Consider the following 15,312-nt stretch of genomic DNA (forward strand, 5'->3'; position numbering starts at 1 on the left):
GATTTTGATGGAATCTTGTCTCACATTTAGATCTTTCATCCATTTTGAGCTTATCTTTGTGTCTGGTGCAAGAGAGTGGTCTAGTTTCATTCTTCTGCATGTGGATGTCCAATTTTCCCGGCACCATTTATTGAAGAGACTGTCTTTCTTCCAATGGATAGTCTTTCCTCCTTTGTCGAATATTAGTTGACCATAAAGTTGAGGGTCCACTTCTGGGTTCTCTATTCTGTTCCATTGATCTATGTGTCTGTTTTTGTGCCAGTACCACACTGTCTTGATGACCACAGCTTTGTAGTACAACCTGAAATCTGGCATTGTGATGCCCCCAGATATGGTTTTCTTTTTTAAAATTCCCCTGGCTATTCAGGGTCTTTTCTGATTCCACACAAATCTTAAAATAATTTGTTCCAACTGAGAGAATGTATCTTGTGTGAATTTGCATATTCCTGATTAGTAGTGAAGTTGATAAATATTTTCATGTGTCCAATAGCCATTGCATTGTATATCTTGCCTATTTTTCTGTGGTTGTGTTTTGAATCTTAATACAAATTAACCCTTTGTTATAGTATTTGTAAGTATTTTCTTTCAGTTTCTCATGTCTTTTTATCTACTCTTCTGTTTGAAAACTTTAAAATTGTACATTAGTAAATATATTGATTTTCCTTCATAGCTTATAAAATTTTGTGTATTAAGAGCTAAGAAGATTTTTCTGATGTCATTTCAAGAGAACAAAAATTTTTTATTTCCTCCTGGTAGGTTTATAGTTTTAAAAAAATGTTTAGAAGTTGCTTCTATCTTGATGTCATTTTATGTATAGTGTGAGGCAGGGATCTAATTTTACTTTTTTTTTTCTTTGATGGAGATTCAGTTGTATCAACACAGATAATTGGCTTCTCCACTCTTTCCTCAAGTGATCTGAGATATTACCTATATCAAGTATTGTCATCTCATATGTGAGAGTTTCTTTCTGGATCCTTCTCTATTACATTGAGTTATTTGGATGCTCCCATGCCAGGTCCATGCTGTTTTAATTACTGCTACTTTGGTGTATTTTAATACTTGATTGGCCAGAGAGTTTTCTTAAATTCTTTAAAACTACTTTTTGCATATTTTCCATTCCAGATCATTTTTAGAAAAGTTGAAAATCAAATAAAAAAAAAAACCCTCAAAAATGCTACCGGGGATTTTGGCTGGTCTACATGAATTTATAAATTATTTTGGATAAATTGCAATTTTTTCAAGCTTTTATTTAAATTCCAGTTAGTTAACCACAGTGTAATATTACTTCAGGTGTACAACTTAGTGATTCAGCACTTAAATACAACACCCGGCGTCCATCACAACAAATGCTCTCCTTAATCCCCATCCCCTACTTAACACCTCCCTGCCTCCCCCCTCCCTTCTGGTAGCCATCAGTTTGTTCTTTCTAGTTAAGAGTCTGTTTCTTTTTCTTGGTTTTCCTTTCTTCCCACCCCCATGTTCATTTTTTTTAATTCTTAAATTCCACATATGAGTGAAATCCTATGGTATTTGTCTTTCTCTAACTGACCTATTTCAATTAGCATTATACTCGCTCTATCCATGCCATTGCAAATGGCAAGATTTCACTCTTTTGATGGCTGAGTAATATTCCGTTGTATATATGCCACATCTTCTTTATCCATTCATCAGTCAATGGACATTTGGGCTTTTTCCATAATTTGGCTATTGTTGATAATGCTGCTATAAATATTCCCTTTTTCCATTCCCTTTGAATTAGTATATTTGTATCCTTTGGTTAATGCTGCTATTTCCTGTATTATAATTTTATCCATTCTGACTGGTGTGAGGTGATATCTCATTGTAGTTTTAATTTGTATGTCCCTAATGATGAGTGATGTTGAAAATTTTTTAATGTGTGTCTGTTGGCCATCTGGATATCTTCTTTGGAGAAATGTCTGTTTATATCTTCTTTCCATTTTTTAATTGGGTTGTGTTTTGGGTGTTGAGTTTTATAAATTCTTTATAGATTTTGGATACCAACTCTTTGTCAACTCGTATGTCATTTGTAAAAATCTTTTCCCATCCCATAGGTTGCCTTTTAGTTTTATTGATTGTTTCCTTTGCTGTGTAGAAGCTTTTTATCTGATGAAGTTCCAGTAGTTAATATTTGCATTTATTTTCCTTGCCTCAAGAGAAGCTGATGTCAAAGGTTAGGGCTGATGTCAAAGAGGTTGCTGCCTGTGTTCTCCTCTAGGATTTTAATGATTTCCTGTCTCACATTTAGGTCTTTAATCCATCTTGAATTTATTTCTGTGGATGGTGTAAGAAAAAGATCTACTTTCAATCTTTAGCATGTCGCTGTCCAGTTTTTCCAACACTTTGTTGGAGAGACTATCTTTTTTCCATTAGATATTCTTTCTTGCATTGTCAAAGATTAATTGACCATATAGCTGTGGGCTTGCAAATTTTAATATCATTCAGTTATCCTATTCAGGAACATGGTATGACCATTCATTTATTTTTAAATTTGTATGTATTTTAGTAAAACTTAATAGCTTCTTTTCCACATATTTTCAACATACTGTGAGATTTACTCCTTGATATTTTTGTTATTATTTTGCTAATACTGGCATGGGAACATTTTTCAAATTATGCATTGTGATTTGTTATTCCTAGTGTATGGGGGAGTTACTCATTTTTAATGTGGCCCTTATATCCACTTTATTGAGCTATTTTTATTAATTATCATAATTATTCAGTATAGTCTTCCAAATCTTTTTAGAAAGGCAGTTATATTTGCTACAAATTTTTCCTCACTGCAGTGACTAGGACATTCCAGCAGATTATCTATTTCTGTAAATGTTCCATGTCTGTTTAAAAGGAATGTGTAGGGAATGCTTGCATTGTTCCTTACCCATTCCCAATAAAAATTCTCAGCAAGCTTGTAATACAACAGTTTGAGTCTAATTTCTTTTTTCCTCTGGAACAATATTTTCTCATTTTCTTTCCTGGAGTTCTATTGAGTCTCATCTCTTGAGTCTTAGGTTTATGAGTGCTGAATCATCAGTATAAAGCCAGTTTGCAAATAAACAGAAAGCAAAGCAATATATTTTACTATTTTGACTTACGTGCTCATATGCCATTCACTCTGAGCATTGACTTTTTACCATTTCTCATCCTGGGACATGAAGAGTATCTGTAAGCCAACCTCTGTGCTGGGTGCCAGGCCCTCTGTCATCATTAATAAACAGTCACTGGCAGGCTTCACTTTTCTTGCTCTCTGAGTGGCATATTTGGAGGAAAAAATGCTGAAATCATTGAAAGTCAGTTGGATGGCTGTGTGATGGCTGTATCTCCTCACCAGGTCTCACCCACTGCCCCTTGATTACAGACGGTGGGGAGCAAAAGAAGGGCCTCCACTCCCGATTGTGCCTCTGACTGCCTTCTTATCTCACTGTCACCATGTGGGACTCTACAGGAAGCTCCAAATGATGGCTCTGGGAGCATGTAGCCTATCAGAGTTTCGTCTACTTGTTTTATAGTATCCTTTTCTGAATCAAGTTACTTGAAGTCTTTATGACACAAATAAGTATCCTTGACCTCTTAATCCCAGTTACCTCCTCTCTGGATAGCTGTAGTAACCTGCATGGTCTCCATATGTTCCATCTGCCCCTCCCTACAGGGGGCCCTTTAGCTGGAATGATCTTTTAAAAATGTACGCAACTCATGTGAGTCCTCCCACTCTCCTCCAAAACAATACCCTTGAATATTTCCTATTAATCTTGAATGAAGATTAAAATCCTCAACCTGGCCTATGGGTGCAGCAGATTCCTTTGCCCACTTAATTTTTTAGCTCATCTTGGATCATTTGCCACCCAGGCTCTGGGTCTCAGCCACACTGGCCTTCATTAGGTCTTAAACAGACCATGTTCCAATCCTCCTTAGGGTTTTACACATACTGTTTCCTCTGACTGGTGTGCCTTTCATCATGTCCGACCTCCTTCACCAGGGAAGGCTCCTACTCTGTCCACACTTCAGTCCAGACATAGTTTCCTCAGGGAAACTTTTCCTGATGTCCTGGCCTAGAGTCCCCTGTTGCAAACATCCATAACCCTGTGCCACTTTTCTGTATAACACTTCTTAAAGTTTTCATTTATTTGGATGGGCTTAACAATTAAGATCTTTCTTCTCCACTAAGCTTTATGAGCTCCACGAGGCAAAAACTAGATCTGTTTTTGTCTACCAGGATGTCTCTAGTTCCTGGTATCAGACATGGTGAATAACTGCAAATTTGTTGAATGAAAGAATTAAAAAATGGTTGGATGGTTGGAGGCATCTGGCTCCCTGATTTAGTCTCAGATACATTCTTCATCTCAATTTCATAAGCATTTATTTCTCTTTTATCAGCAGTAAGAGGATTGGAGGTAGATATTACTCTATGTACCAGATAAGGTAATACTTTTTTTTTCAAAGATGTTATTTAAAACACTGAGAAACATTGTTTAGAAGAGTGCCTATTGATCTTGTCTTTCCAAAAGAAATTTTGAGAAAAATGAAGGAAAAAGCAAGATCTATTCAACTTTCACATATTAGCAACATGATTGTGATAATGATAATGAACAAAGGCCTCCCAGTCTCAGAAAGGAATGTGAACTGCGAAGTATCTGAAGGCTGACAGAGCCTGGAAATGTCTGAGAAGACGCAGGGGCAGGATGACAACTAGCAAAACAACTTGCATTAATTTAAGAAGTGGAAAAGCTTATTGGAAGCATTCTTCAAAACCCTTCAGAAACTAGTAAAATAATATTTTACTATGTTTTCTCCAGCTCTTAAAACTTCACAAATGCAAATACATGATAAAATGTGAAAAAAAAAAAAGGAAAAAAAAATGTGAAAATAAGTATTGGCAACTAATTACATTCTCAGGGGAGATTTAATTGAAAAATAAGCATATTTGCACTGCTTCTTCTTAGTAAGATGTTTATGGCATCTGGTCAAAGTAGAACAAACATTTGAAAATCCTTTGACATAGCTGGTATTTAAAGAATAGCAATTGGCTAACATTTGTGGCTCTGTATGTTGAATATTTTGGCTCCCATTCGCTGGTATTCATTCTGAAAGATTTATAATCCTTTGGGGAGTGTGGTCAGTGACAAGAGTAGAACTAAATCCTGAAATGTGGAAAAACTAACTTTCCCTAATATAAAACTGTTCTAAAAAAAAACTCTCAAGTCTATGAATATGTTTCCAGATTTTCAGAAAAAAAGCTGCTGATTTACAGAGTTTTTTTTTCTATAAGGATCTAACTTCTCAATGATAAATGAAAATTTTCCATCCTTTGGCTTCAAAAGTGGCTTAGAGATCATTTAGAAAAATATAGTGTCTTACCTTTTGGGCATCTACCACAAGTACACAATTCCTTAAAATTGTTATGTCATTGGTTATGGTGCATATGATGAAATCAAGCACACAAGATAGAAATAATCTAGAAGAGAAAAATTAAGAGACCTCGAAATGAAATAGGAAAGAATGACTGTGCGGAATGTGTAAGTAGGAAAGTGCTACCAAAGAAAATACAATGCAAGTATAGCAGTCAAGAAAGTCCTCTATCACACACCACTGAGAACGCCAGGACAGCATGCTCTGCTTCGGAGTTTGGTGTGTGTGTGTGGACTCTGTTGGCTTGACTGAGGCATGACATGCTGTTTGATACCTTCTTGCTTTCAAGTCATGCTTGAGTCTGAAGGCACTGCCTAAAGAACTCTATCTGAAGCTCCTGGTTTGCATTTTTAAACTTTTCATGTGGGAGCCCACCCAGCTCTCCTCCTCCAGGTACACCAGGGGAATTTTTGGGCTCCTTTTAACCCAATTAAATTCAACAAAAGAATTGTTAAATAATTGTTTCTCTCGCTTTCTCTTTTTTTTTTATATATTATGATTAGCATTTAGATTCTTCTTTATGATTTATGAAATATCTGCCTTCTGTTTTTAAAAAGAAAGGCATCAAAAGTGCTAATGTGTGTTTGAAGAGGTCCTGTACCCCAAAACAAGGGAGATTATAAAATTGAATGTAATAAGGATTTACTATTTTATGTTTCAAAATGAACTGTAGGACGATTGGTGGTGGTAAAAATTTCTCTTGATATAAACAAAAAGACATTAAAAGCTATGGGAAGAAAACTCCTTATTTTCAATGTAAATAGTAAAGTGAAGGCTTTTGCCATTCTCAACTTCATCTTGAATATAGAGGACAGCCTGGATTACTCAGGAAGAAAATTAATATGAAAAGCAGACTGACAATGGTTTCAGCACAGGATAGTGGTTTGTAATATTTTTAGAGATGTGGAGGGGCTTTTATGGACGCATTAAGAGGAAAGGCTGAAGTCTAAACCTTTCTATCTTTTTGATGCTTGCCCTCTTATAATCCCATTTCAGCTTCTTATTTTAAAAGTAACACATCATGTTGTATTCACAAAAGGATTTGTGTGTGTGTGAGATATGAAGGAGGAGGTTGGGCTGCTTGGATATAATTTCCACTTTTGTGTAAATGTATATATTGTATCTATGAACATGTATCTGTAATATAGCAATATAAAGTCATAATCAGCAAATGAGAATAAACATATTTTGTAGGTGTCTTTCTTCAAAAAGGAAAGAGATTTATTTGAGGCCATTCATACTGTGTTTTGAGGTAGAGACCGAAGGCCATCTTTCATGAGCACCTTTTACAAAAATAGTTTATCCTTAGCTCCATTAGAAACATTGCTCTTGTGTCTTATGAACTATTTCGGTGCTTATACTGGAACTCTTATTTACCATCCCGTCTTAATAGGAGGAGAAGTAATATGTACTATGTTGCATCCATCAGAAGATTTTTTATTTTTTTTTTATTTTTATTTTTTATTTTTTTTCAGAAGATTTTTTAAAGCATTAATGATGGGTGGACATTGCTTAAGAATTCCTGCAATGAATTCTGATTATAATTTCCTGGTGCATCTGTTTCACTGATCAATCATTACATTCTTTTAAATTCTCCCAGATTGTTTTACCTTAAAGGAGCCATTCCCCACTACCTTTTACAGCTGGTGATTAGCCAAGCAGACATTGATCACATGATTCTCAACACTGGGACAGCATTTTGCATGCGATACTGAAGGCTACCTTTTTGTCCTTTATCCATACACGGAGTCATCTCCAGTTCCTAATGGGCTCGCCACCTCCTTCCCAACCCCATGGCCCCTCTCCCACTTAATCCTGGTCCCAGCATGGATTGTTGTACTGCTTCCCACATGGTTTCCCTTTCCTCAGGTTTTTCCCTGTTCCAGACTGTTCTACATACATCTGTGAGAATAATTTCCAGACACGGTTTGGATTGCACAGTATGCTGTTCAAGAACTCCAGGGACGGCCTGTTACCTCTGCATAAAACTTACATTCCTCAGTGGATTTCTCAAGGCTTGCCCCTCGACTCTATTTAATGTACTAATACCACCTAATGCTCTAGCTGTTTAAAGCAGACAGACCACCTTTAAATGTTGACTCTTAATTGGAATAATGTTTTATGATACTCTGTAAAGCTTTTTTGTGCTTCAACTATACATGATTCATTTAACAAATTATAACCCACTCGGAGAACTTAAAAAAATTTAACATGCCATGTATGGGGAGACACATTTCCCAGTTCATGGATTCATAACCATTAAGGAAATTTCTATAGAAGCGTGATCTTATTTAACCTTTCCATGGCCTTGCGTTTCGTAGGAAGGAAAAGAGATAGCTACAGTGATTGCATTGCGTTCAATAAAAGATTTCAACTTGGCGCAAGAGACCTGCCAGTTGGCAATCAGAGATGTTGGAGGCCTTAAAGTTTTGATAAATTTACTGGATACTGATGAATTCAGATATAAGGTGAGTGGCTTACCTCACGTGGGTGATGAGCCTTGTTCATACCTCTTTGTGCTTCTCTTTTTACTGATACGTCTCTGCTACCTCTGCCTAGTTCTTTTCTTTGCCTGCTCATCTCACTGATAGCTTGTTCCTTTTGTTCGCTGCTCTTCTCTTCTTGGCTGTGCTTTATCTTCTGGTTCATTTCCAGAACCTTTTCTATGTGCTTCTTAAATGATGAATGTTTGTCTGCATAATTGAAGGAAAATAAGGAGGCTATGTGTAACACCTGGGAACAGAAGGCATTTCCTTTAAAAACTTCATGAGGGAAGGATTTGAGGTAGACTTGGAATTTTTAAAACTCTAGGACTGGTTATGTATTAAGCACTTATTTTCACCTCTAACTCCTATTTTCTCATTTAGATTGGTTCATTAGAAATCCTAAAGGAAATCAGTCATAATCCTCAAATCAGACGTAATATTGTTGACCTTGGGGGCTTACCAATTATGGTTAATATACTTGATTCTCCACGTAAGAGACTGAAATGCCTGGCAGCTGAGACAATCGCAAATGTTGCCAAGTTTAGAAGAGCCCGACGGGCAGTGAGACACCATGGAGGCATTACCAAACTGGTGAGTACCTCTGCCATTGTCATCAGCACACCACCTGCCACCAAGATGTCACCTCTCTGCTGTCCTTCCTGGCCACTCCTGGATGTTAAATAACCATAGGTGTGTTCCAGGAACCTTCTTTGGTATAACGTCCTCAAAAACTGTTTTTGTGTATTCACATTAGCAACTGGCCAGAAAACAGGTCTGATCTTATTTTTCAAAGATATATACATCTAAATAAGAGATGTAATTTACACCTACCACATTGGTAGGGAGATGTTTATGTGTGTGTGTAATGTCGGGAAGTGTAGTCCATGCTCTCTGCTCTGGTGAGCTCACCATGAGGACTGCCTCCCAAGGAGACTGTCAGAGCAACAGACATTTATTCATCTCATTGTTACTTATGATAGTGACAACTGAAAACTATGTTTACCATATGAGATCAGTAAAATAATATGAAGTGTATCTCGAGGAAACATGCATCATCAGCTATCAGTATATAATATTATATAAAATTATGACAGGATCAAAACCTGATTGACACATATGACTCCAATTTTCAAAGACTTACCTAACAAGTATATAACAAGTTTTCTATAAAAACATGTGAAATAAATACACAAAATTGTACGCAGGTGTTTCCTCTGAAATAACTACCAATTTTTCTTCATATTTTTCCATATTTGCCAATTTATTGTGTATTATTTTTATAATTTAAAAAATGATTATATCAATAACTGTCACTGAAAGAAATAAGTGAACATTCTGTTCAACACTCATGTCAAGAAAACGTAGGGCATTAAGGAAATGCATTTTCATCCACCTTCCAAAGGATCTTGTGTTCCTCCTATAGCATTTACATACTGGACAGTCTCCACTTCTATAGTTTGAGCTCCTTGAGATAAGAGATGTGTCTTACTTATCTTACTGTCATCTACAGCACTTAGCCCAGTACCCTACACATATGAAAGGTTAATAAATATACATTGAATCAATATGCATTTAATAGGAATGCATACACAGTGAAATGTGTTTAGAAATTTACTGAGAGATTCTGTGTACGGATCTTCCTTGATTTACAATGGAGTTATATGTCCAGATAAACCCATTGTAAGTTGAAAATACCGTAAGTTGAAATGCATTTAAGTTGAAATGCATTTAATACAGCTAACATACTGAATATCACAGATTAGCCTTGCCTACCTTAAACATGCTCAAAATACTTAGCCTCTAGTTGGGCAAAATTATCTAACACAAAGCCTATTTTATAATAAAGCATTGATATCTCTTGTAATTTACTGAATCTGTACAGAAAGTGAAAACACAATGGCTACAGATTGGGAACAAAATGGTTGTAACCATATCAGTTGCTTACCCTTGTGATGTTGTGGCTGACAGAGCTGAGGCTTGCTGCCACTGCCCAGCATCACAAGAATGTAACATACATATTACTAGCTCAGATAAAATTCCAAATAGGATTTCTACTGAATGCATATCACTTTCACACCATAGTAAAGTTGAAAAATAAGTTGAACCATCATAAATTGGGGACCGTCTGATGTCACTTGTAATCTGTAGATCACAATAGAGTGTAATTATTTGCTTCAAAAATAAGATAGATTTATGGCTGCATAGATGGATAAATAGATGGTTAGCTATGAGATAAAACAAATGTGATAATGTTAATTATAGAATCTAGGGAATGTATACATTTTTTGCTGTATAATCACTGTACAACTCTTTCAGCCATTGTGTATGTTTGAAAATTTTTCATAATAAAATGTTGGGGAAAGGTAATTATTAGTATGATTATCAGTGTTCTGCTTAAGTAATGAAGTAATACATTAGGCTGATGTGGCTGTCTACTGGAATTATGAATAATGTATAGAATAAATGAATAATGTAACTTAAAACTATAAATTTTAGTAAATTTCTTTTATGAGAGTCTTATATATCACATTCGGGGACTTAGAATTTGGTACCTGAATTGCAATTACTTAGTCAAGATAATGCTACACATTTTAATATAATCTTACATGATAGCTAAGTTAGGAATGGGAAAGAAGAGTAATAGATCAACCATTAATAGACTTGTAATTACTAGGTTGAGAACACATCTGAGAAAGATCAGGATTGGTAATCCATTTTTGGTTTGCTAACAATATGAGGGTAGATGACATACAGATAAGAGTCCCTCACTAAAATGGGAAGAGAGGGAGATCACTCAGTACAGAGATGGAACAGTGGGCTTGTCATGACATCAGAGCAAGGGAATGGAGGTTAAAAGAAGAGCAGGCAGGAGGCCATTGACCACAGTGGGGTTTGGGCACTTAGATGGAGATAGATCTCGAAAGAGGCACACCTGGTAGAAACCTGGGCAGAAGTTAAGAATTCTGAGCAAGCAGAAAGAATGCATCCATGCAGGGAAGGATTGTAAGAACCCGGGCTGCAGATATAGTATACAAATCTTGTTAATATAAATGTAACAGCCATATTAATATTAATACAATCTTGGTGAGATTAAATTTCTTGTAGGAAGGAAATGTAAAGGCTCCCAGATCTGGAGGAAGATATATTTTGAAGGGTTCTGTTTCTTTGCTTTCACTGACTATTTCTGTGTAGTATGAAAATTAATTCGTAGAAGTATTCTTATTTTTGATAGAAGTTAGCTTGGTAGCAGCCCTGTAACTGTTGTGGGAAATGTTGTTTTATTTTAAAGATTCCCACATACATTGTATTTATCTGTTTTTGTAGGTCGCTTTACTGGACTGTGTACAGAGTTCAGCAGAACCAGCTCAATCAAGTCTGTATAATGCCAGAGATGTGGAAGTAGCTCGCTGTGTGGCACTGGCATTATGGAGCTGTAGTAAGAGTTATGCAAATAAAGAAGCCATTCATAAAGCCGGTGGCATTCCTTTGTTGGCTCACTTACTGAAGACTTCTCATGAAAACATGCTAATTCCAGTGGTGGGGACATTGCAAGAATGTGCATCAGAGGTACTCAAGCCAGCTCTGCTTCCCTTGTTTTCATTTGCATTAACTTTTTTTTAGTTGAATAATAATTTTTAAGATTATTGTGACTGCTAAGGATTTTTTTTTGAGAAGTCAGCAGTTCTTTAGAGAAGATGAAACTAATAGAACATTAATTAAATGGTTACCTGTGTGATGTATTTTTTAAAATGTTGACTAAATTCTCTTATACAGTTGTGTTAATCTCGGACTTTAGTGTTTTTTAAGAAAGTTTGTTTGGCATACTTATTAGTAAATGTAAATAGATATTTATATTCATGCATTACACATGTAAATATTTAAATTTAAGGGATCCCTGGATGGCTCAGTGGTTTAGCACCTGCCTTTGGCCCAGGGTGTGATCCTGGAATCCTGGGATCAAGTCCCATGTGAGGCTCCCTGCATGGAGCCTATTTTTCCTTCTGCCAGTGTCTCTGACTCTCTTTCTCTGTGTCTCTCATGAATAAATAAATAAAATCTTTAAAAAAATATTTAAATTTGTATTCTTAGGAAAAGTACCGAGCTGCAATCAAAGCAGAAAGGATAATTGAAAATCTAGTCAAGAACCTAAATAGTGAGAATGAACAACTACAGGAACAGTGTGCCATGGCCATCTACCAGGTATGGTGGACTCCCCAGCAAAGTTGTGGTGTTCTTCATATAGTTAAGGTGGCATTTCTAAATATGAAATTTCATTCTCTGGGGCTATGACTCAGGAATCTGCATTTTTAGCAAGAATCCCCAGGGATTTTTCTGCACACACAGGTCTGCATCACTGTGCTAATGATAGATGCCTGTGTATGTGAGAGAGAGAAGCCTGCTCCAACATATCTTGATTATGTACATTTCTAGAAGGTACTTATATATCTTTGTCTCCTAAAACAAGTTACTTAGTGTAAAATAGCTAAATATATGCATGGTGCCTTTATATTGCTTTTCAAGTACCCTGTTCAAACATACTGATCTTGGGAAATTTATCTTCTGCCAAGACAGATGGATGATGAATGAGTGTATGCTTGTGTATGTGTGTGTATTCCTGTTGTATCTTTTTATTATTTTAATCTTCATTAGCTTTTTGTGAGTTATGCATTTCATAGTACATCAGAAAAGGGAAGAAAAGGTAGCCTTGACAAATTAGTAGATGGCTGCTTACTGGCCATTCCAGCTTCTACCTATCAGAGAAATCAGAGCTGATTTCCTAGAGGAATACATTTTAAAATGTGCACAGTGACAGTATGCCAAAATGACAGAGTTAGAGAAAGGGGTTCATGTCAGTAGAGAATTGTATTAGTTTGCAAGGGCTGCCATAACAAAATACCATACACTGGGTGTCTTAAATAACAGAAATTTATTTCCTTATAGTTCTGGAGGTTACAAGTTTGAGATCAAGGTGTTGATAGTATTGCTTCCTTCTGGAGACTCTCTCCTTGGCTTGTAGATGGTCATCTTCATGTTCACATGTCTCCACATGTTCCTTCCTCTGTGTCCTAATATTTTCTTCTAAGGATACCAATCATATTGGGTTAGAGCCCACTTCAGTGACCTTTTTTAACCTTAATTACCTCTTTAAAGATTTTATCTTCAAATATGGTTACATTCTGAGGTACAGGGGTTAGGACTTTGACATATATCAGTTTTAAGGAAACACAACTCATAACAAGGATATATATAGCCTTGACTGGCATACATGCCTCATATGAGTAATTATGAAGGATTGGTTAGAAATAGTGATTAAGTTTTTAGAAGTTGCAATGTAAAAAACTGAAAATCATAAATAGAAGATAAAATGGCAGGTGCCTTGTGTGCATTTACTGTGAGGATTTCTTCTAGTGGCCCTCACAGATGATGCATGACATGCATCTGTATCATGTGGCCTCACAACCAACTGTATGCCTAGGATGATAACATATATATGCACCAAATTTAGCATCTTTTTTCTCTCAAACCTGGGAATCATGATAAGCTGGGAACATCTATGCAGTACATATTTACTTCAAAAGATGACACGAACATGGATAAACATAATACTTATCTCAAAGGATAAGTATTACACAAACTTCTGGACAAATATATCTGAATATAATGCCATTTGCTGTTGATATAACTAACTGTTCAGAGCATAGGAACTCTATTAGGGAAATGCTCATCTCTTAGATTTGGGGGCAGAAGCATTGAAGATCAGGCTAAAGCTTTATCACTCAGCTATCTTTTCTATACTTTCCCGAGACTGGGGATTGCATGACTGCAGAAATTCTCTGTCCATGCATGTGGTATTCTAGATTTCTTACCAACCTCTCTTTCTGTCTTCATGGAAGCCCACACTACCTCAGAACAGCTTGGAAGAATTTCCAAGCATGTAGAAAGTTCTAGACATTGCCAAAATCCTGTAAGGGAAGAGAGACACTGTCAGATAACTGCCAATATAAAGGAGAATTATATTTTACTTGGAGGCCCCTTCAGAAAATGATACTCTCTGAAAAGAAGTTTTGTAGCCACCAGAATGTCAGCCTCTTTAGCAATCACTGGAAGCTTGATATGCCGTCATCACTGACAGCCTCTGATTTGACTTTTTGTGTAGTGTGCTGAAGATAAGGAAACCCGTGACCTGGTTAGACTGCATGGAGGACTTAAACCCCTGGCCCGTCTGCTCAATAACACTGACAATAAAGAACGGTTGGCTGCTGTCACTGGGGCAATATGGAAATGTTCCATCAGCAAAGAGAATGCGACCAAGTAAGAGAAGCCTTTCAATATTCTATAATAAAAACATGGCCATTGAGGAATAGCTGTATTCTTAACTCACTGAAACTACATTGTGTATAGTGAGTCCTTCAACTAACATCTTCTCTTATTAATATGTAAATTTTTAAAAAGATTTTATTTATTAGAGAGAGAGAGAGAGAGAGAGCATGAGTAAGGTGAGGGAAAGAGGAAGAGGGAGAAGTAGACTCTCCACTGAGTGGGGAGTCCAACATGGGGTTTGATCCCAGGATGCTAAGATTATGACCTGAGGCAAAGGCTGGCACTTAACCAACTGAGCTATCCAGGTGCCCCAATATATAAATGTTTCTAAATAAAAGTATGGATGCCTAAAATTTATGGCCATTAAACTACATTCCCATAATGTTATTTTAATAAAGAATCGGTCCTAATATAACTCCTATAGTTTTTATACATGTACCTTCTAGACCAATTTTGCAGAATCAAGGTATTTTTAGAAATGAAAGACTTCTACTTCCCATCCCACCACCTGGCAATGGTTTTCTGTGCCTCACTAAAGGACTTGCTGACATAGTCTGTGTGTTGAGTTCTTTTTTTGGGGGGCAGCTGTTTAAATTATAAGTATCTCTGATTTCTTGTAGAGAAAGGGTTGATGTGATGGTGAGGGGTTGAATTTCCCACTGAATCTTTAGAGATGGAAGTGGTTCCATTCTTTTTCCTTTTTTAAAGATAATTGAGTCAGCTGGATGCCAGTTAACCAGTTAAAGAGTAGTCATTTTCAAATTATTTCATTGAATTTTAAAATACTTGTAAACTGATTTATTTTAATCTTCAAATTTATCTCTTCATATACTTTTAGAGTTCTTATGCCCTATGATGGATATTCTGAGGCAACCCTTCTTTGTATCAATGTGATGATTTTTTTTTAAGATTATATATTTACCTGAGAGAGAGAGAGAGAGAGAGAGAAAGTATGCATGTGTGGGGAGAGGGTGAGAGGGAGAGAGAGAATCTCAAGCAGACTCCCCACTGAGCATGGAGCCCAACTTGGGGGCATGATCTCTGAGTGTTGAGATCATGACCTGCACTGAAATCGAGAGTCAGA

The 15,312-nt window shown here is 36.4% G+C and overlaps 1 protein-coding gene and 1 long non-coding RNA gene across 13 annotated transcripts in view; one reads left to right on the forward strand and one right to left on the reverse strand.

The window, feature by feature from the left end:
• The window catches only part of LOC140629442 (outer dynein arm-docking complex subunit 2-like), a 150,382-nt gene that overhangs the window by 94,560 nt on the left and 40,510 nt on the right, over window positions 1-15,312 (forward strand). For 11 of the 12 annotated variants that reach the window (XM_072818919.1, XM_072818915.1, XM_072818920.1 and 8 more), the window contains 5 exons: window positions 7,743-7,889; window positions 8,289-8,498; window positions 11,232-11,474; window positions 11,997-12,107; window positions 14,065-14,219. In XM_072818919.1, coding sequence (XP_072675020.1) covers window positions 7,743-7,889; window positions 8,289-8,498; window positions 11,232-11,474; window positions 11,997-12,107; window positions 14,065-14,219 — 866 coding nt within the window. The remainder of the gene's footprint in view (window positions 1-7,742; window positions 7,890-8,288; window positions 8,499-11,231; window positions 11,475-11,996; window positions 12,108-14,064; window positions 14,220-15,312) is intronic. The other variant, XM_072818926.1, reaches the window with a different exon arrangement.
• LOC140629445 (uncharacterized) lies at window positions 12,818-14,321 on the reverse strand. Its single transcript, XR_012027284.1, has 2 exons — window positions 13,779-14,321; window positions 12,818-12,986 (listed from the first exon to the last, which is right to left on the reverse strand). It is a non-coding gene; the product is annotated as an uncharacterized lncRNA (long non-coding RNA).

This window comes from Canis lupus (assembly GCF_048164855.1).
Source record: "Canis lupus baileyi chromosome 5 unlocalized genomic scaffold, mCanLup2.hap1 SUPER_5_unloc_5, whole genome shotgun sequence".
In the NCBI taxonomy this organism is placed as follows: domain Eukaryota; kingdom Metazoa; phylum Chordata; class Mammalia; order Carnivora; family Canidae; genus Canis; species Canis lupus.